Source organism: Dipodomys merriami, unplaced genomic scaffold (assembly GCF_024711535.1).
Source record: "Dipodomys merriami isolate MVZ:Mamm:240054 unplaced genomic scaffold, mDipMer1.0.p SCAF_8, whole genome shotgun sequence".
Taxonomy (NCBI): domain Eukaryota; kingdom Metazoa; phylum Chordata; class Mammalia; order Rodentia; family Heteromyidae; genus Dipodomys; species Dipodomys merriami.
This window is the reverse complement of record NW_027206401.1, coordinates 10,269,853-10,292,411: the sequence shown is the minus strand read 5'-3', so window position 1 is coordinate 10,292,411 and position 22,559 is coordinate 10,269,853. Positions and strand designations below refer to the sequence as shown.

Below are 22,559 nucleotides of genomic sequence, written 5' to 3'. Positions count from 1 at the left end.
TCTTCTTTAAATTGATGTCACAACTTCCTAACCCTTCCATTAGTCCTAAACTACTGATCACACCAATGAAACATTTTAAATGATAAAAGCCCAGAGGGAACCTTCACTCTTCTACATGAGGAACTGCCACATTCTGTGCTGTAAGACATACAATGTCACAACTGAGAAGATCTGGTACCTTTACTACTGAAGTCTAAATAACGCACTGAATACATCCTCTATTGAAGCAGCGAATTTATTTAAGTTGCTGATTATGTACTTGTCCTTTTCATGGAATGATTTAAGGGGGAAATCCTTATAATAATATTTGAGTGAGTTGACATTAGTTTTTGCAATGCTTTGAGGAATGACTGGTCTTGCAATTTGCGTAACTCTTGCTCTCTGCCAGCTCATTAAGAGTATGAATAGAGAATTTCACATGGGGTGTTCCCTCTCTTTTTGTCTCTTCACACCGGAAACAAGTTTCCAAAAGCAAAAGTAATTAATGGTACTGTCTGTGGCTAACTTTGCAGGCAATTTAGGCAAACAAGGTTTTAGCTTGAATTTTCAAGGTAATTGCTTTGTTTTGCTGCTGAGGGTATTTTGGGAAAGAATAGCAGAGAGTTAGACTGAAATACATCCTTTCAATCTACCAGCTCAAAAGCAGGATATTTTTCAGATATTTTGGAGAATAAAAAAATCAGGACCCATAGTAACAGCACCTGGCTGAAAGATGGAAATGTCTACGCAAGTTAAAGGGGTGAAGTTTCTCTGCATACTTTTAACCCTATTCAATTGTTACACAAACAAATATGAAGACTTTGTTTTTTTCATATCAACTTGAATACCGGATTTAGTTTATGGATTAAAAAGGAAATGCTAGCACTGGTATGGTGGTGCATTTCTGCAATCCCAGAACTCAGGGGGCTGAGGCTGGACAACTTTGATTTAAAATGATCCTGAGCTAACATAGTGAGATAGAAGGAAGGAAGGAAGGAAGGAAGGAAGGGAGGGAGGGAGGGAGGGAGGGAGGGAGGGATGGAGGGAGGGAGGGAGGGAGAGAAACAGAAAGAGAAAGAGAAAGAAAGAAAAATAAAAAAGAAAGAAAGAAGAAAGAAAGACAGACAAAGGAGGTGGGGGGAGGGAGGGAGGGAGGGACAGAAACAGAGAGAGAGAGAGGGGGGGGCAAACAATTTATAATCAGAAACCAACTATTACTGATTCTGTCTACTACATGTCAATCTGGTTTAAAAAATAGCCTCTAAATTCAGACACTCTGATATTTACTAAGTTTGTAAAGCTATACTTCCAGAAACTTCAATATTTTAATCTCCAAAAGAGAAATAACAGAATGACCTTATACCAACTGAAATCACACTGGTATAGTCACTAACTTGGCCAAAGAATCCTTAAAATGTCCATTCTTGGCAATCAGAAATGGTATTTTCACAATAAAAAAAGTTCAAAAAAAGAAACCTTATTTAATATTCTTCTTATAAATTTATGATCAGAGATTTAAAATAAATTCTTTTCAATTGTAAGCTTCACATGCTTTTCTTTGGCAAAGATTTCCACTATGGCCTTAAAGTCATGGTTGCTCTACCTCAGTCTCCCGAGTGCTGAGATTACAAGTGTGCACTACCACAGCAGGTTACCGCCACATACTTCTTAGTGTAATGCTTGCTCCAATAATTCATTCACTTAACATCCGTGCTGTAAAGTATTTTCCCTTCTATCATTGCTAATTCTATCTTTGTCATGTTCCGCAAGTACCTCTGGTAAAATTTTAAGCAGTGCAGCGCTACTCCAGAACAATAATGTACAAATGACTCGGAGAGCCCAAGGAAATGCAGGATTTGACTAATAGTACTGTGAAATTCCTTTTGATATGATCAGCACCCTGTTCCACAGAGAACTGCTGGTCAGGATCTCTACCTGGCTGCACAGGTGTGCACTCAGGAAATCCTACAGCCACTAAATCATGCTGGCCCTTATGATCTCATAGTGCGGGAGCCGTCTGCATTACCTACTGACTTCCTTCCAACTAGGGTTGGAGTGTTGATCAAATCTTGCAGTAGTTACAGCCCTGAGTAATTGAAGGACTGGGTGACTACTTACATTGACTAAGATCAGCTATTTTTCCTGCTTCCTTTGCCAAAGGGTCTGCGGGGTGGGCGGCAGGGCAGGGTGCATGCTCATCTCCGAGCCATGCTCATCTCGGTGCAATCCTTCTTTCTGTAGACTTGACTTCTACTAGAGTGATTGCTCTAATAGGGAGGCTTTGAAGAATTGCCATGATTGCCCTGGGTCTGGCTTTTGAATTTTTGTTTTAATGCTATCACTTAAATGTTCTTTTGCTTCCTCGGGGTTATCTCTACACAAGTCTATAATTTCACCCACTGCAAGAAATCAGCAAGGCAAGTTGCAACCAAGAGCTGTTTGCCATAAAGGCGTCCCCCAGGGCCTCAGATCCCCCTAGGAGTCATCGCAGGCATCTACGTGGGGACTGCTCCCGCGGGCGCTGCCCCGCATGGTACAGGGCACAGGGTGGATGGCGGGCTCATCTCCATCCAGCACTTACCTTGCACCGTATTTGCTCCGTGTGGAGCTCGTCGTGGTGATCCGGGAGAGGCTGGGAAAGCTTCTTTTTGAAAGATCGGAGTTTCTCCAGAGAATCAGTTATTCCTTTCTCACAATTTTCCCAGTCCTAGACAGAAAGAGAAAGAAAGTGCATAGGTACAGTTTTCAGGATAAGATTCCAATTCAAATCCAATTCAGTTACTTGTTAATGGTGTGGCTTTTATAAGCACACAAAGGTCTGGTTTTTCATTTCTCCTCTAAAACTATGAATAATGCAAACTGTAGCTACTGAAGAATTGCAAGGCGGGATGTCTTAAGTGGAAAAACATATGTATCACAAGTGTTAGACCTTGACTTTGAACCCCAGTATGGCCAAAAGTAGACCAATAAAGAAACAGACTTGGCTGGACACCAGTGGCTCATGCCTGTAACCCTAGCTACCCAGGAGGCTGAGATCTAAGGATCATGATTCAAAGATAGCCCAGGCAGGAAAATCCATGAGACTTTCATCTCCAATTAATCACAGAAAATGCCAAAGTGGCCCTGTGGTTCAAGTGGTAGAGTGCTAGCCTTGAGCAAAAGGAGCTCAGGAACAGTGCCTAAAAGTTTGAGCTCCAAGACCAGCAGAACAAAACAAGTTTGCCACATAATGCCAAGTTCTCTGAAGATACTGCAAGGTATGTAGACAGAGCAGCTGCTCTGAATACTGCAGATTCACTATGCATTCACAACATAAAACATGCTATAGCCAGGCACCGGTGGCTCACGCCTGTAATCCTAGCTACTCAGGAGGCTGAGATCTGAAGATCAAGGTTCAAAGCCAGCCTGAGCAGGAAAGTCGGTGAGACTCTTATCTTCAATTAAAACTGGAAGTAGCACTGTGGCTCAAGTGGTAGCGCGCTCGCCTTGAGCTGAAAAGCTGAGGGACAGCGCCCAGGCCCAGAGTTCAAGCCCATGATCAACAACAACAAAGAAAACATGCTATACACCACACTAGAAAAAATGGGTACATCTGGAAATAGAATTGGGGTAGTGTTCTAGGAGAATTTCATATTTTCTCCCACATACCTCAATTATTACCTGACTTTTAAATGACACATATATATTTCTTTTATAATTAAAAGTAAAGAGAAATGAGGCAAAAGGAGTCACCATGGAGATTGACTTTTTCTACAAACTGATTATCTATAGATTAACTTGTATGTGTGCCATCAATACAATTAGAAAAGATTTTTCAATTGAGTAAGTCTCTATATTGCCAATGTGGTCTATCCTGTCATAGTGTCTGTTCTCGGTCTTGGCTTCCCCAGTGGCCATTCCCACATAACAATTTACTCAGCTCCAAGGAAGTCAATTGGTATGACAGCTACACCTTGAATCAGAATAGCTAAAATGGTGGGAATCAAGAAGTATTTTCCTTTACAATATCCTTCAGTATCGTCCATCTTCTCTAGTCTGGCATCTTCCACATTCTCTCCTGACCCATATTTTTAACACAGCAACTCCTAGGTACTGTTCCTACACCCGCCTCTTCTATGAATGTCTACCCATCTTTCCTTACTCCAAATGGCCTTTGTTTTCTTTTTTATTATTTTTTATTTTTTTATATTGTGAAAATACCATACAGAGGGGTTACAATTATATGGGCAAGATAATGAGTACATTTCTTATCAAGCATTGTTGCCTCCTCCTTTATTTCCCCTTCCCATCTCCCCTGCATCACCCCTCTCTGCCAAAGTTATAAAGTTCATTTTTTGACATAATAATTTGTACATCTCATTGTTGCAATGGGTCCACCTGTATCCCTATTTAAACGATTTTTGTTTTCTAACTGCACTGATAATGGCCCTGGATTCTCTCATTCCTACTTAAATTCCCTTCATGGAATTTCCTAGAGTATGTAATCCCATTTCCCTTTTCTTGATTACAAGTAGTTAATCAACCGAGCACCCCCCTCTCCCCTCCCCCCTGCCCCTGTCCCCCAGGCCAAGGAAAGAAAACACAGACCAAACAAACAGAAGGCAAAATCTTTGTCTACCGGGGCTGGGAAGGTGGCTCAGTGGTAGAGCGCTTGCCTTGCATGCTTGAGGCCCTGGGTTCGATTCCTCAGCACATAAGCAGACATAAGCAAAAAGAAAAAAGCCGGAAGTGGCGCTGTGGCTCAAGTGGTAGAGCACTAGCCTTGAGCTGAAGCGCTGAGGGACAGCAACCAGGCCCAGAGTTCAGGCTCCACGACTGGACCCCGCCCCCCCCCCCCCAAAAAAAGTCTTTGTCTATCATGCCTTGGTTAGTTTCAATTCTACTATCTTTTACAGTATCTGTGCTTCCAGACTACAAAAAAAAGCATCACTTCATCAGTGCTCAGTGATGATGGATGGATCCTTTTTTAGGCTAAAATGATCCTCTTTCTGCTAAAATTGAACAACATCCTTGGTAAATTAGCACTTTCTGACAGCTATCAGTACAAAGTCAATGGCCAATTATTGATTGAACACAAACAAGGTAAGCTACTTACTTTCTATGACAACATGAAAAGATGTCAGTGAATCAACAAGGAGACAGGATAAGGAATAATGATATGTTTGGCAGACACATGTAGAATAGTAGGTTGAAAGCTAAAAACTGAGAAAATGAGGTGAGGATACCCCCAAAATGAGGCTGCATACGCACAAAACTTTGGGTTCATAAATACTTCTGCAGGAAACAGGATGTAGCCTATTTATTCAGAGTAAAATATAGTCGAAGAGCAGTATACTTCTTCTTTCCTAGGGTGAGTTTGACTGTGAATTTATAACCAAGTCTTTCATTACATGAATTATAAGCAAGGAACTACATATCATGGTCTGCAAACATATGTTAAAATGGATATTTTATACATGATCTAGCAGACAGACAAGCAAAGGCAGTGACTCAGGCCTCAGAGTGGATTATGGCTTGGGAATATCTCCAAAAGTCACATCATACACACACACAAAAGAAAAATAGTATATGATTAACATATTCATTTATAGAGTGAGTCACAACATGTTTAAATCCCTTCCTCACAGCAAGACAAAAAAAAAAGAAATCAGGTATGTTATATTACTGATAAATCTGCTATGTACAAATAATAGTGCCTTTTTGATTGATTAGTTCCTATGCAGAAAGGAATACATTTTAAATAAAATTCATAGAATGATTGCATATACTTCAAGCAACAAAAAGCCCAAATATGTTCCATTAACTTGATTAATTCCCTTTGTCTAGACGACAAAGCACATTTAATAGATAATCATCTCAAAGTATTGGTGATTGCCAACATATATAAAACCTTATAATCTGTGTTCATTTTTTACTTAGTGCTCAGTATGTGCTACATTATTTGCTGTCATGATTATTGTACTACATTTTATTAGTATACTAGATTATTATACTATTAGTATACTATTATTGTATTATTAGTATATTATTTTACTATTAGTATACTATATTATACTACATTTATTACTATATTATACTACATGTTATTATTATTTACTGTCATTATCTCATCATATTTTCACCATGGCCACATGAATGGAGGAGACAGAATTATCGCTGTACAGATAGAAAAAAATGAGATTTAGATAGGTTCTGCTTCTGCTAACCAAGTTGCTTGATTTAGTATGGTCTTCACTTTGGTTTATGTGAGTTTACGGTCAGGCCCTTTTTCAAATGATGATATAATGATACTATGATATAAAGAATGTAGTGAGAATGAGCAGCTTCTTATGGGAGATGAGGATGAACCCAGGCAAGCATTTTGCCACCAAGCTCCATCTCTGATCCTACGGATAAATCTAAGATTTTCTTACTGAAAGATCAGTATTCAAATGATGCCCAACTCAGGGTTTAATATACCTCCTGGAGATTTTATTACACAGGAACCTGCTTGGATAAACCAAGACGACTGAAGAATATCTTTTTTGGCACTGTTTTTCCTCCTGCTATAAAAATAAAAGATATCAATCTTGAAAAGCATTTTAGAGTCTTAAGTTAGGGAGTGGAACCTACTCATTGAATTTCAGTCTGGCTTTATAAAGTCATCACATGGTTGAAGGCTTAGCAGTGGCCATTAATCAGAAGAACTCAGAGCTTGGATGGCCTTATTAGAGTTTAAATTACTTTGCTCGGGGATTTTCCTGAAAGATAAAGCGCTAAAACTTGGAAAACTTTTCCAGTTCATGCAAGATAGGACACAGTCTTAAGAAACAGAGGATCACAATCCTGTGAGGTATTTATTGCTCAATGATCCTGCAAGGTTGGTTTTGAAGGGAGATAAGGGGAGGAAACAGCACAAGTATTACAAGGGCTGCTTTCCCAGCGCTTACTTTCAACAAGAAGGCCAGCTTTTTCTTCTGCGTGTCCAGACTCATGCTGGCTGACCTCCACTTCTCTTGGATTTCAGTGAGCTCGGCCTGCAGGGAGGCCTCTGCTGCGCTGTCGGCGGAGAGCAGGAGCTGCTTGGCGGCCTCCACGGTCAGGATGTAGCTTCCTTGGTGCCTCAGGAACACCTTCTCCTTGAACTGAAAGACCATCACACCATCATCACACCATCATCACACCATCTTCACACCATCATCACACCACCTCCTCCCCACCACTTCCCTATTCCGTCTTTATTTTTATTTCCATACATTTTTATTTGTTTTATTATCTTTGAGTAGTTGTACAAAAAGGTTTCAATTCAAAAAACTCCGGTCTATGAGCACAATGCGTTTTAGGCAATGTAACCCCGTCCATCGGTCTCCTCCATCTTTCCCAACTCCAACTCCACCTACACCCTCATCAGATTTTTTTGTGTGTGTATTCCAGTCCTGGGCCTTGAACTGTTGCCCCTGAGCTGTTTTGCTCAAGGCTAGCACTCTACCAATTGAACCACAGCTCTACTTCTGGCTTTTTGCTGGTTAATTGGAGATCAAAGTCTCATGGACTTTCTTGCTGAGGCTGGGCTTTGAACCACAGTCCACAGATCTCAGCCTCCTGAGTAGCTGGGATTACAGACATGAGCCACTGGTACCCAGTGAAATAGTTTTAATTAACCCTCATATATAGCATGTATGCTTCATCAGCAAGCATTCATTTACTGAGCTGCTACATTATATATGAATGAACAGTGTCTAAAATGAATGAGAACTCAGGGAGAGACTTCTTTTCTGCCCTCCAGTTAAATATACTCATGATACAACATGAAATCTGTTATCTAAAAGACCAACATCTGGGGAACACAGAGGGACACAGGACCCAGTGTGGGGTGGGCGCACTGAGTGTCTTCTTCAGAGTGGTAAATGCTGAATGAGAGTTTACAAAACATACAGTGTGACCCGATTAAGAAGAGATGAGTGAGCTCACACCTGTAATCCCAGCTGCTCAGGAGGCTGAGATCTGAGAATTGCAGTTCAAAGCCAGCCTGGGCAAGAAAATTCCATGAGACTCTTATCTACAATTAACTACCAAAAAGTTGGAAATGGAGCTGGAGCTCCAAGTGGGAGAGAGCAGCTAGCCTTGAATATGAAGGTCAGGGACAGTGCCCAGGTCCTACAAGCCCCAGGACACACAACCAAAGTGTGGCCTTCTGTGGCTGGAGTGAGGGACACATTCAAGATGGCAGAAGATGAGGCACAGCATGTTTTCACAGGAATTTGGGGTTTCTTGCTTGTTGTTGTTCTGTTTATTGTTCTTCTTGTTGTTCGGCTTTCTGTTTGGTTTTGAGACAGTCTTGCAATGGGAGCCCAGGCTGTTTGGGAAGATGTTGGGTAAGACACCTGAGGGCTGGGATTATAGACACTACCATTTCCAGCTAGGGATTTGGCTCTTATGGTAAATATGACAGATGCCATGAGGAATAACATGAAGCAGGAAAGGGTGATAATGTTTGTACTTGAACTCAGGGCCTTTCAGTCTTGCTTGGCTTTTTCACTCAAGGCTGGTGCTCTACCACTTGAGCCACCTCCACTTCTAGCTTTTTGCTGGCCAATTGGAAATGAGACTCTCTCAGATTAGCCTTGCAACCAGGACCATCAGATCTGGAAGGCCTGAGTAGCTTCTGAATAACTCGGATTATGGGTGTGGAGAGCACCCAGCACAATAATCTTCTTCCCCCCAATACCAGGGCTTGAACTCAGGGCCTTGTGCTCTCTCTCGTTGGTGTCTTTTTCTGCTCAAGGCTGGTACTCTTCCACTTGAGCCACACCTCCACTTCTGGATTAAAGTTTTAATATCGCACTTATCAGTGTGGTAGGAAGTGGGATGGAAGGAGGACGTGCACTGGATACGCTAAGACAGGTTAGAAGGTGTCTATCTACCCCGCAGAGAAATCCTGGGAGACTCTTGAAAGTGATGGCTACAGACTTGTGTTAGCTGAGACAGGGGGAGAGGCGCCAAGGGAGAGAAGAGCTCTTTGATGGCTCCCAAATTCCTACACAGATAGTCCAGAGAGCCGAAGAGGACCCTTCCTTAGGCTGAGGACACAAGATACTGGGGATGTTTGATCCAGAGCTCACAGCCTCTGTGGAGCCACAGGGTCCAGTCCCTCTGCCATGCGCATAGATATAAATGTGACAGGCAGTTGGGTACATGGGTAAGAAACCTCAGCAGGTGAATGAATGTGACGAGAGGATTCCAACTTGCCCCATCTCTGCTAGCAGTGGCATGTGGAAGCCATTTCTGCAGAAGAGTTCACTTAGGGGAAATGAAGAGGAAGAAACCTATGCACAGGATGCTGCGTTAGGGGAAGATGAGAGCGTTTGGGGAAGGAGAGAGGTTTGTGTCTCATGAGCTGTAAGACCCCAATTCCCAGGCTGGTGAGAATATAGGGTGGCTGGGAAAAACAAAAACAAAGAGCTCATGTACCTCTAGCCCTGCTTTCTTTCCTGGAGTGCTTACTCTCAATGTGTAAACTGCTTCCAAGTCACATTCATAGAATCAGTGCAAAATCTCCCTTCCTGGCCACTGCCTTGCTTTCCACATGGAGCTGCAAGCCATAGCCGTGGAAAGTGAATTGCAACACAACCGTTTTGCGTATTTCCCTTGACGATGCAGAACAACGTTTGTCCTAATTCCAGGTGACTGACTCCAGTCCTGCAGAGCAGAGGTACGGGCGGTGGAGATGCAGAAAAGACTTGAGGAACAGTGTTCATGCATCTTACCTGCACTTCATCATGGAGGGCCCTCACTTGCTGCAGTGGTATGGGGACGCTCCCCAGACCGCTCAGAGGAAGATAGGAAACTTCCACCAGCCATTTCCGGAGCTTCTCCACCATCTCCCTATAGCGTTGCCACTGGCGAATCTGGCTGTCAATGATCCCGCGCCTCTGCTGAGCCCTGCGAATCACTCCTTGCCACTGGTGACTGAGGAGCGTCAACTTCCGGTTGAACTCGTCCCTGCAGAAGAAAGAATCACACAATAAGTAACTATCATCCAGGATCAAGCTTCTTGATTAGCCAAGGTGCACATTCTCTACCATCGCAAGCCAGGAGATGTGAAAGAAGACAACAAATTGCAAATACTACTTAATGATCTGCCACTAGGTCTACTGCAAGTAAGCTAAAACATTAGACTATTGGTGTTGGCAAATGGGAGACGTCTGCATGTCTCAGCATGGGTGAAAACAAATGTAGGTCAAGGTCACTGTCCTGTTGAGTGTGAGAAAGGAGGAGGATAAAGCAATCACCTGGAACCTAGATGTGTGAGCTTCACGGTATTTCTTTGAAGTTGTGAACATCTGTCAACTACAAAAATGTGGAATGTCAGAATTGGAAACATGAGAAGAGCTAGAGCATGAGAAGATCCACGCATATTGCTTTGTATTCCAAGTAAGCATCTGGGGTCTCTTTGGAGCCCTTGTCTTTGCTGTGTGCAATCGAGCTGTCGCAAGCTACCTGCCATCTTGGGAATAGATCTCTTTCGGCCAAAGCTCTACAAAATAAACCTCACAAATTAATTTCTTGAACACAAATGCATTTGTCATCTGGAACCTTCCCATTGTCAACAGACGCTAAACTGATTTTTCTTTTTTCATGTGCAACTTTAAAACCTCTTTGTCTTCATGTCCAACTCTCCCATTTTCATGTCTTTGGTGCTTTTTTCCAAAATGTAATAGTTTAAGATTTAATAGATGTTGGCTTGTGAAGAAATTCTAAATTTTATTTTACTAAATGACTTGGATATTTATGATAGTGTTAGGGAGTTGGCTGAAGGATAGTAAAATAAAAGATGAAAGTTAATTACATTTAAAACAAAAGTTAATTGCATTTGAATTTGTTTACTTTTGAGAGCCTTAAATTTTCAGTAGACTTCACATTTAAGTCTGGCTTGCTTAGAATAGAATAAATATGACATCACATTGTATTTTTCCAAACTTAACTAAGAAAATCTTTCATGTACTTCCAAAAACATATCCACTTAAAACTAGAACTGCTTCCAAAACATGAAAAGCAAAATTTTCCATAAAACTGATTTATTTTCCTATATCTTGCAAATATATTAATTATAATCCCAACTACTGTCCCGAAACGTGGGAAAAGTGTTCAAGTGTAATAAAACAAGTGGGGTTAATTCTTCAGCGATAAACATGGAGACTGATGAGATAAACACAATTTCCTTTCTAGGAAATGTAACTACCATTAAAGAAGCTGCCATTTTGCATGCTGAAAAATCTAAGAGAAGAGAGACTGTGTTTGCTAGATAATTGTTCACAACAGTAAAGAGGAAGAAGTATCTCAGATTGGATGCAGTGGATTTAAGTTGGAAAACCATTTACAAACATGGAGGATATAGCCCAGTCCAGGGATGCTGGATGGTGTAAATTCAGAACTGACTTCTCCCAACACAGGAGCATGAAGCTTGACTTAGTGGTCACTGAGTTCCATGACCTTGGTCAAATCTGTTCATATTTGTGGGCTCAGGTCTTTCATGTTTAAATCAGCGACCTGGACTAGTGATGTCTATGCTCCTTTGAGGATACAATTGCTGTAATTGCATGAGAATATTAGAAGCATCTGTTTACAAACCGCGCATACAATTCATTCGGATCTATTCATTAATTCCACTTCTTACCGATGACTAGCAAAGGTTGGCTAGGTGATTTCCAATTACCCTCTGTCCTTCATATCATATAATAGCAGTTCTCTACAAAGATTCAATGCTCACTCATTTCCGAGATTTGGACAAGCCTTTCCTTCCAATTATTAAGACTCTATGATAGTACAATTGCCTTAGGAAGATTGGATAGATGCCCTCTAATCACATTAAAAAGAAAATGACTAATTTGCTGCAACCTTTCTTCATAATAATTTATCAAAGACTTACCTGTCATCAACTTGACCTTGTTCTAGAAGACGCTGCCCATCAACAATGATCGAGTGCAGAATCTGCTGACGACTGAACATCTCGGCTTGAAACAACTATAATTGAGAGAGAGAGAGAGAAAGAGAGAGAGAGAGAGAGAGAGAGAGAGAGAGAGAGAGAGAGAGAGAGAGAGAGAGAGAGAGAGAGAGAGAGAGAAGAGAGAGAGAGAGAGAGGGCACACACTTATTTAAGTCCTTAATTAACTGAAAACTTTTCTCATTTTAACAAGGTGATTAAAAAGTACTGGGAATATATGTTAAGTCTAGCAGTGGAGGAATAATGTTTTTAAAAAATCATCAGTTAAGATAGGTTTGCAATGGTGTAACTCTTTTAAACAACTCACTCATAGTTTAACAAAATGAATGCCAGCAAGTTGAAACCTGTGTTGTCATGAGAAGAGGAGGTCAATGGGAGAGGGGGTGGCAAACGGAGGGGGTGGTGGGCGAATACAGTCACTCTACTTAATGTACATATATGAAAATGGAACCCGGAAACTTGAGGGGATGAGGGGGTGGGGCGAGATGGAGGGTCATGATAGAAGCGTAGCCTTCCTCCTGATGCACCGTACTCCTAAACTGACACCTTGCATTGAAACTCTTCTGTGCAACTCCTTAAGGATAATAAAAACAGTATTAGGGGCTGGGAAGGTGGCTCAGTGGTAGAGCGCTTGCCTCGCATGCATGAGGCCCTGAGTTCGATTCCTCAGCACCACATAAGCAAAAAGAAAAAAAAAGCCGGAAGTGGCGCTGTGGCTCAAGTGGTAGAGCGCTAGCCTTGAGCTGAAGAGCTGAGGGACAGTGTCCAGACCCAGAGGTCAGGCCCCACGACTGGACCCCCAAAAAAATAAATAAATAAAAAACAGTATTAAATGAGCCAGACTGAAAGGAAAGTCTGGTTAGGAATTTATAAAACTAAGTGACTAAAAGTGAACCAAGTATGCTTACCTGTCCATCTTTTCTTTCAAAAGCAAGGCATGAGTAAGTTAATGTACAAATTTGTGTTCTGATTTTTTTTTGTCCACGCTGTTTTTCAATGTAACTAGGTTAGTAAAATTATTTCTCTAATAAAGAGAAATAAATCTCCTGCTACTAAAGCATGAGATCCTGAGACCTATGGCGAACAGTGAAGAAATTAGTCAAAATAATAAATTAAAAATAAATTTAAAAGTCTCTTAAATTATTTCTGACTTTTTCCTTTAGAGATGGATGGGCGCTTACTTTGAGCAGGCTGACCATGAACTCCCAGGTTCATGAAGTCCTCCTGCCTCCCCTATCTGAGTAGCAGAGACAATTGCATCAGGCCACCCTGCAAAAGGCTTTACTGCAGTATAACTCACCTGCCATCCGATCCACACAATTCACATGTCTGATTTGGGCTAGAGGTGTAATTCAAGTGGTAGAGCATTTGTCCAGCAAGCAAGAGACCCTGACTTCAAACCCTAGTACTGCCAGATAATAAATGAAGAAATAAAGGCTGGATTTAATAGTCTTAATTCTATTTCCTACTTGTACAACCATCATCACGTTTCAATTATGGAACATTTTCACCAGGCCCCAAACAAACTCTGGACTCATTACAAACCATTCCATATTCCCTCTCAATGAGCACCTGAGCAAATACTCCTCTCTGTGTCTCTATGCCTTGATTGCTGAATCCAGGTGTTTCACCTAAGTAGAATCATGCGACATGTCATCACTTGGGACTTTTTTTTTTTTGGGGGGGGTCTAGTTGTGGGGCCTGAACTCTGGGCCTGGGCGCTGTCCCTCAGCTCTTCAGCTCAAGGCTAGCACTCTACCACTTGAGCCACAGTGCCACTTCCGGCTTTTTTTCTTTTTGCTTACATGGTGCTGAGGAATCGAACCCAGGGCCTCAGGCATGCAAGGCAAGTGCTCTACCACTAAGCCACCTTCCCAGCCCCTTGGGACTTTTTTACTTGGGGTCATGTTCTCAAGGCTCAGCCACATTACAGTGTGTACAAGTGTATGATTCCCTTTTAGGGCTGAATTATATTCCATTAATTGGGAGCATTTGTTTGTTTTTGCTTTGTTTGGAGACAGGGTGTCACAGTAGAGCCCAGGCTAGCCTCAAGCTCTCTATTCTCCTGACTCAAGAGCTGGCCTTATAGGTATGCACTACTATGCCTACTTCATAAAATATCATTTATCCATTCATCAGTTGGTGGACATCTGAATTGCTTCCATGTTTGCCTGCTATCATTTATAACATTATGAACAATGTGAACAGTGCACTTGAATAAGGTTTTGAGTGGACTTGTGCTCATTCATCTTGAGGATATAATAACATATAAATAAAGACACACACACACACACATATATATATACACTCATACACACATGTATACAAACATATACTCATATATATGTACACATACATATTAATTTAAATGTATATACTCATACATATGTATACATACATATTAATTTAAATGTATACACTCATATATATGTACCCATATATATACATATATATAGTCATATCTATATAGGTATGAACATAAAGGAAGGGGTGGGGCTTCTAGGTTTCTTGGTGATTGCGTTGAGCACTTTGAGGAACTGACAAAGTATCTTTCAAAGTAGACTTTTCCATTCTGCATCCCCATCAGCAGTGGTTCTCTATATCCTCACCGGTTCCACAGCCCTTTCCCGTCACCATCCCAGTGGGCATGAATTGGGCCTCATAATGGTCCCTCATTGGTCAATTCTGAACAATTAGATCTAACGATATCTTACAATTTTTTAGTTCCTTTTTTAAAATGCAGCAAAATGATTAGCCAGTATTTATTAGTCATGCTCTGGTTCATATTTTTCTCTACTCTTGGATAAGTCTTTTATCTCCAGTTCATGTATTTCATTCTCTCTCTGTCTCTCTGTCTCTCTGTCTCTGTCTCTCTCTCTCTCTGTCTCTCTCTCTTTCTGTCTTTTCTTTTGTTTGGAAGTCCTGGTCATTAGAATCTAGGTTTCCACAGGTGCTTTCCCATTAAAATTCAATTTTATCAAGAGGTATACCTAGAGATATTTGATAATTTGATTTTCTGGTATAACATTCATATTTACTTTTTAAAAGAACAAACAATATTCCTGTACCAAAGACTTTGCTTTTAATCAAAGTATAGTCTTTAAAGTGATTAACCTTAAACCACATAACTCTCTCCACTCCTTCTTCCCTTCCCCAGGAAGTAGCTTTGAACCCCAATTCAGGCACGACTCATTGCATTGTGTTACTGATGGCTGCCAGTCATGAATGAATAAGTATGAATGAGTACAAAGAAGAGAACTGGACCAATTGTAACTAAGGCTTCACAATCTCAGGCTCACGCAAGGAAGCAGAAATGACACACCTGGTTGAGCAGGCAGGGAGCAATATTTTGTATTTCCTGCATGACGTTTGACAAGGTCTTGAAAAACTCCTTCACTTTTCTTGTTATCCTGAAGGCTACTAACAGAACTCACCTCATGTGCTCTCTGCTGTTCTAGAAGATGCTGGAAATTGCCAGAAATCTCCACTGCTAATTTTTTCTCTGTTTGAACCAGGAATTCCATCCACGTTTCACATTTTTCCAGGAAAGTCTGATGCTGTAGCAGAAATGACTGCAACTTGCTGACCAGGACAAAGGAACCAGGAATGACAATTTATTTTTCCTCCTATCTCTGGTGTATAAAACTAGACTAAATATTTTCCACCTCCAATCCTATGAACCACAACAAAGTATTCATGTTGACAAAACATAAGCTTTTTTAAAAGCTTAAAAAGTAAAAAGTTTACAATATTACATTTTTTAAATGATGCAAATTATGTACATCCTTGGAATATAATCTTACTTAAAAGCAAGCAGAGCTCAAGCTCTTGAGTTCAAGCCCTAAATTGTATACAAATAAACAACAAAAACACCATATACTCATGTATATGTTTAATAAACACTGGTAAATTATTTTATCATTTGAGTTTCCACTTTCAGTTCAAACGCTGTCAGTTCCTGGGAGGTCTTAGAATTTTAAAATATATAAAATTCTATTCTATTTATATGTTGTAGTTGGAAGTATCCCCGTCAAAAACTAGAACTGACATTTAGTGGCCAATGAGCTAGTAGTATGAATAGGGTTTTAAGAGTTGATTAGACCCTGAGGATTCTCCATTCATGAATGGTGTTAAACTATTGGCTCTCTAGTCCTTTAGCTTTCTTCCATGTGAGGATTTGGGGTTTTTTTTCTCTTTCTCTCTCTCTCTCTTTCTTTTTCTTTTTTTCTTATTTTCTTTCCTTTTGTTGGCAATGGGGCTTGAACTCTGAGCCTGGGCATTGTCCGCCCAAGGCTAGTGCGCTAAACTATAAGCCATAGCTCTTCATCCAGTTTTCTGATGGTTAAATGGGCTGGTTTTGAACAGTGATCCTCAAATCTCAGCCTCCTGAGTAGCTAGGATTACAGGCATGAACCACCAGTATTCAGCTAAAGGGTTTCTCTTTTCTGGAGAATAGAGAAGAAGGTTCCATCTTGGAGGCAGAAATTAATTAACCCTCACTAAACAACCAAATCTGCTGAAAACTTGACTTTGGACTTCCTTGACCCCAGTACTATGACAAAATGAATTTCTTTTCTTTTTTAGCAACCCAGTCTTTGGTGCTTTGTCACAGCAGAACTAAACAAAGGCAGCTGGAATAAATCACCAAAGTATCTTCTTTACCTAAATCTCTCTGTGGTCTGAGAAGACACCAGAGACCAATGGCGGTTCAAATTCTGCATCCTTTTGATTTCCTTATCGTTCAGGGGTAGCCGGTATCCCAGCTCATTGAGGCGGTCTAAGTCTGGAGCCATGCTGCTGAATTTTAACATCTGTCCCTGTAAGTAAGAGGAGCAGGGCTGGATTAAGAGAAACAAGCAGAAAAGGCACAATGAATGTACACAGTGAATCCCTGATTTCAGGAAGAAGTGGCTTGGTGGTCTGCCATGCACATGTGGACTACTTACAATCTCCAGAGAACAAATTCAGATCAGCTGACTCCCCTCTTCAGCTCACACTGACACCAGGTTACCTGGTGTCTTTGGTTGGGTGCTAGCGGTTTGCATGTATCATCGCATTTACACGCTCTATTTACTCAGCTAAAAATCATGATGATGAGCTGATATTTAATGTATCCATGCTGATCTGCTTCCTTCTTATTCAACAACATAGCTCTTATCACAACCAAACAACACCGTGGCAGATTTACAAATAATCTGTCATTTTATCCCCAACAGAAGAATTAAGTTCAATGGAGGACTGTGTCATCCTTTAAACAGTAAGTTAGCAGTGTATGGATGAACCAGAGAACATAGCATGGTATAAATAATATCTATACTTTAACAAATGCTTTAGTAAATGACAAATGGGACATATCGATGCTTTATCTTCTATTTATCTGCAAAATGCTGAAAAACATTTGAATATATTATACACGAAGAACAGAAAAAAATTAATTTGAATTTGGGTTTTATATGTTGTGAATATTTGCATCTTCCAAAGTAACACATGATAAATTCATTTTAGAAACGCCAATAAATTAATAAGTAAAAAGCTCAAGAAAAGCCTAATGGAAGTCTAACAGGAAAAAAAGGGGACTGAGATGAAGTAAATGGCCACACGGTGAGGGGTAGAGGAAGAAGCTGTGGTTGGGCTCTTGCTAGCTAGAGGACAATTTCACTGGAGGCTCGAAACAACCTCTCATTCTCTTAAGAGTTCTGTTTTAGGTCCTTGTCTCCAATCTCAATGTTGGTGCTCAACCAGCAGAGCAGTCTGTGGTTTCTGAACCCTTCCTCCTCCCTCGGGAGACAAAGCCGTCAGCTCCGCCCCTGCTCAGGTGTGTTCTCATCTCCATCTTGGAAGCTGGCTAGAGGAAGGAGATACCATCAGAGACCTCTGCCTCAGTGTGTGCTTCTCTCTGAACACATTCTGCAAAAGGCTCAGACCCCTAATGGAGAAAGGGGAGCTTCTCACTGACAAAAGCCGAACTCAATCTAGATGGTCAGGTTTTCATGAGGGGAGAAACACCCTGGCCTTTCTGCTGGTGCATTTACAGGGAGATGCACACAGTAGGCATGGAGGACTCATAGGAACGTATCTGAACAACAGGATACGGCAGGATAGAAAGATGATAGATTACGTTTATGAAAATGTGTCGCTGGCAAGCAAGGTCTGCCCTGGGCACATGGTAGAGGCTCTCCCACGAAGAGAGACTGTGAACAGCATGGCCAGAGGCTTACCCTCTTCAGAGGAGAGGGGTCTGAGGGTACCGGAAAGGAGAAACACCAAAAGCCCCAAGCTGCAAAGCAATGTGGCAGGAAGGGGAGGCGGACAGCACTCGGGAAGAGCAGCCCAGGTAAGGTGGGGAGCAGGCCGTGCTGACCTCACTGGCTACCTGGGTCTTTATGCCAAGCAAAGGGAACCCCCGGAGGGTGACCCACCGGGACCCGTGATAAAATGCGGATGATTTCTTTTATGTATTGTGCCGATTTAAAAGTAGTTCATAATTTAGCAAAATCTTTTTTTTCTTTTTAAAAAGTTATTAGTGTTCTTCTTTTGGCAGTAGTAGAGTTCGAACTCGGGGCCTCAGGCTTGCTAGACAGACACGCTACCATTTTAGCCACTCCTCTAGTCTCGATGTTATTAATACTGTTCAAAGACAAATCATGATTTTATATGTATGTATATATATATATAAATATATTAAATATAAATAAAACATATAGATATATAATAAATATATAACATAATACATGTATAAACATTTGATTGTATATAAATATATAATAAATATCTAATACATATGAATATATTAATATAATAAATAAAATGCATAAAATATAATATATATAATTATAGTTATATGGTACAATGTGATGTCTTAGTGTATGGCTACAAAACAAAATGCCTGGATAAGAGTAACTGAGTAATACTTGTTGGACAATGATCATTCTGGCAGGGGTTGAGGGTGGAGGAGGGGCCACACGGGAGGCTGTGTGGTCAGACAGGTGGAGCAGGTTCCACTGGGAGTGAAGGACGCTAGAGATGGAGCTACAGAGGTAATGATGCAGGTAGTGAGGGGCTGGGCCAGGGGCTGCCTGGAGGTGTGAGATGGTTTCTAGTGCACAGCAAATGGCTACTGCTGATGGCCAACACACAGTTCTTTGCTTTCAGCCGGCAGAGCTGAGCAAGTTGCATGGAGCCAGAGAGGACGGAGGTCTAAACACGCCAGTGGCAGGCTGTTCTTATCATTCTGAGGAGAGAAGATGGAGAGCTGGGATGAGGGTGTGCGCGTACCTACCTTCAGCTCCTCCATCCTTCCCTGGATGGTGGAGAGGTCTGCTGAGTGGCTGGGGTCCTGTGCTTGAAGCGTCTCCTCCGCCTCCACAGTCCAGCCCTCCAGAGCCTCTAGACTCTCCGCAAAGGTTTCGTAGTCAACAACTCCAGCCTTTGTTACACAAGGAAACAGAGATCTGACTGAGATGAACGTTTTAATGAAATGTGGCAAAAAAAAAAAAGCACATAGATAAGGAAATTGCTTTTGCAATCTTGTATGGACTGGCCATTTGCAGGATACTGTTCCTAAAAGAACAAGGTGAGGATGGTATAAATTTTCTTTTCCCCACTGATATAATTTGTCTAAAGGGTAAGCATTATTTCTTCCTGCCATTGACAGCCAAGTAAAGTTATTCTGAAATACATTGTGAAATATCTTTATGGTGCTTATAAAAAGCTGTTAATGAAATACGTGCATGTTGATATGAATAGTGAAGCCCCTCAGTATTTTGTAAGTTGGACAGACCACAGAGGCAGGAATAAAATCACTTCTCCAAAGTGATTTTAGCATGATGTTGGAGAGAATAAGCCAGCTCTCCCCTATCCCCTCTGGCCCTGTGTTTGTCTGTGCTCTGCTCTTGAAGGAGCTTAGGCTCACTGATGAATACTCTGTGTCCTGTGTCTATGCCTGACGTCACAAAACAGTGTTAAGACCCTGATCGTGAGCAGGGTACCTGCAGCGTCTTCTGCTGCTTGTCCAGGGCCTGCTCCAGGGCACGCAATTGCTGACTCAAGCACAGCTGGTCGGACTGGATGGCTGCGGAGGCTGAGGGATCCACTTGCTGCTTGAGTTGCTCTCCCAGCTCTTGGAGAACGAAAAGGGAATCCTTGGTTGTCCCTAGTCCTTTGAGGAGGTCCTACAGGAGATGAGAAGATACCACCACGAAACGAGGTGGTAAGTATACTCTTCGGTATCAGCAGTAAAGGGCAAAGGAACACACATGTAGGTATGACAGGGAATTCTTTCTCTTCTTTTGTTTTTGAGACAGACTCTGCCTATGTAGTCCAAGATGGCCTCGAACTCATGACCCTTCTGCCTCTTCCTCCTAAGGGTCGGGATTGAACTCATGTGCTACCACACGTGGCTATATATACACAATTCTGTTATTCTTTGCCTATAAAGGGATTTGGTTTAAAGGCTTCATTCTTGCTTAGATTGCTTGCTCAGATGGTGCTCTACCATTTGAGCTAAGCCTTCAACATGAATTTTTGCTGGTTATATTAGAGATGGAATCTGGTGGACTTTCCTGCCTGGCTGATTTTGAACTGCAGTCCTCCAGACCTCTGCCTCTTAAGTACACAGGATTATGTGTGAGCCACCAAAACTTGACCATGTAGAAATTCTTATCAAATTATTACAGTAAAAAAACACCTGCAGCAAAAAAGATTCAGAATTGAATCTAATTTTCTAGAGCCATTAACTTTATGTATAAATACTTTAAATAACATTACAAACTACACACACACACACACACACACACACACACACACACACACACACACACACACACACACACATGCACATACACACATGTATATAAGTACTCTTCTGATAATAAAAGCCACACCCGGTTCATGACGAAGACTGGAAAAATGTTGAAAATCATAAAGCAAAAACAACAATTTTCCAAGATTCATAAGGGAAGCCAATAATCGTCAACATTTGGGCATTTTTCTCCTCTTTATAAGTTTCCTCTTTACAACTGGCTATAAAGAAGAAAAATATTCGAATCCAATTGAAGATTCTGTGCTCTGCTTTACATTTTTATACTTATTTTTTGCTTCAGGCACCAGGGGTTAGTTTGGCATGCTATGTTCTGTATGTGTCGTCACATTCCTGCAGTTATTTTAACCTCTAGGGTCAGGGAGGTGTAAAATCCAGGGATGGGTCAGGCGTCGTGGTAAGAGTTGTCCACAACTCCATTTTCCCACATGGCATCTCTGACTTTCTCATATGCTCAAAATTCTAAGCCAATGTGAAGTCTTACTTCTGGTTTCTAAGCAACATGAGGAGCGGAACAGGATTGCTACTCTGCCTTAGTGCTTAGGACCTTCCTGGACCAGCTAGAGGGTACAGATCTGATAGCAGAGTGACTTTCTTTAGAGACAAACACAGAGGGCAACTTGTGCCTCTGGAATATTAAAAATGTCAGGTCTTATAAAGATAAACTATGTGGGTACAAACGTGATGATCGTTAATATAACTATTAACCTTTAGCTTTAAAGTGATTGTGCAGGTTGAAGGCATATGCTTTCCTTATAGATCTTATGGCTTGCCTAATTTTAATGAACTGACTGAGGAGGTTTTTTGTAAGAGGATCTTTGTAACACATTCATTACACAAAAAACAAATAAGGATAAATATTAAGAACTGGTAATGGGTGAAAGTCTTTCTTGAAAACTGTAAGTAGGTTACTGGCAAAAGAGAATTATTTAAGAGCTATTAAAAAGTATTACACTGTTAAGTTGGGAAAGGTAAGCTTCTTTCTCCCAGTAAATTCTTTAATGAAACTATTATGTCGATGCTTACACCACAGATAACAAATCTAAGTAGGCTTTTAAAAGATGTATTATTTCCCATGTAGTCACTTCCTATATTGACCATCCCAATCAAAGCACATAACCCAAAACTGTCACTTGGATTATATATATTCCATGAGGGGAGAAAAAAAGAGAAAAGCGGCTCGTCGCTCAAAATGAAAGAATCGGTGAGGACCTCACAACTCTTTCGGGGAGCCGTGCCCTGTCACTCATAGAACAATCATTTCTGGATGCCTGGCTCACATATGGAGAATCACCCAAAGCTCACACACATCAGAACCAGGCCTGGTAAGTTTGCGGAACTGAAGAACGGCATGGTTGGGGGACCACGAGGGTTCCTGCACGTACATTGCAATCTTGAATCCACGTAGCAACTTCATCATCAGCGATGTCGCTGTGAGTGGCCGCCTTTAGCAGGGCCTTGGTTTGAGTCTCCTGCTGCTGAACGGCCGAGGCACACTGCTTGGAGTAGTCTCGGTATCTCTGCCAGAGGTGTAGGAGGGCCTTGCTGGAGTGCAGCTGCTCCGCAGTCTCTTCCAGCAAGTCATTCCATCTGGAAGTAATAGGCAACACTCATGGGCAGATGAGCCTCTCTCACCAAATGCTGTTATTTACTATTTTATTTTTCACGATCCTAGTTCATGGAAATATGGAAATAATGTAGGCTGACTCACTCCGACTTCACATAATAAAACATCGCCAAGTCACAATCGTATCTCAAGGGTAGATGATAGGGGAAGAG

The 22,559-nt window shown here is 41.3% G+C and overlaps 1 protein-coding gene across 15 annotated transcripts in view; it reads right to left on the bottom strand.

Annotated features, from left to right (window-relative positions):
- The window catches only part of Syne1 (spectrin repeat containing nuclear envelope protein 1), a 406,378-nt gene that overhangs the window by 58,091 nt on the left and 325,728 nt on the right, over positions 1 to 22,559 (bottom strand). For all 15 annotated transcript variants that reach the window (XM_070010443.1, XM_070010444.1, XM_070010431.1 and 12 more), the window contains 9 exons: positions 22,166 to 22,370; positions 19,951 to 20,133; positions 19,242 to 19,388; positions 16,625 to 16,779; positions 15,397 to 15,544; positions 11,888 to 11,982; positions 9,726 to 9,960; positions 6,909 to 7,103; positions 2,561 to 2,686 (listed from right to left, as the gene is read on the bottom strand). In XM_070010443.1, coding sequence (XP_069866544.1) covers positions 2,561 to 2,686; positions 6,909 to 7,103; positions 9,726 to 9,960; positions 11,888 to 11,982; positions 15,397 to 15,544; positions 16,625 to 16,779; positions 19,242 to 19,388; positions 19,951 to 20,133; positions 22,166 to 22,370 — 1,489 coding nt within the window. The remainder of the gene's footprint in view (positions 1 to 2,560; positions 2,687 to 6,908; positions 7,104 to 9,725; positions 9,961 to 11,887; positions 11,983 to 15,396; positions 15,545 to 16,624; positions 16,780 to 19,241; positions 19,389 to 19,950; positions 20,134 to 22,165; positions 22,371 to 22,559) is intronic.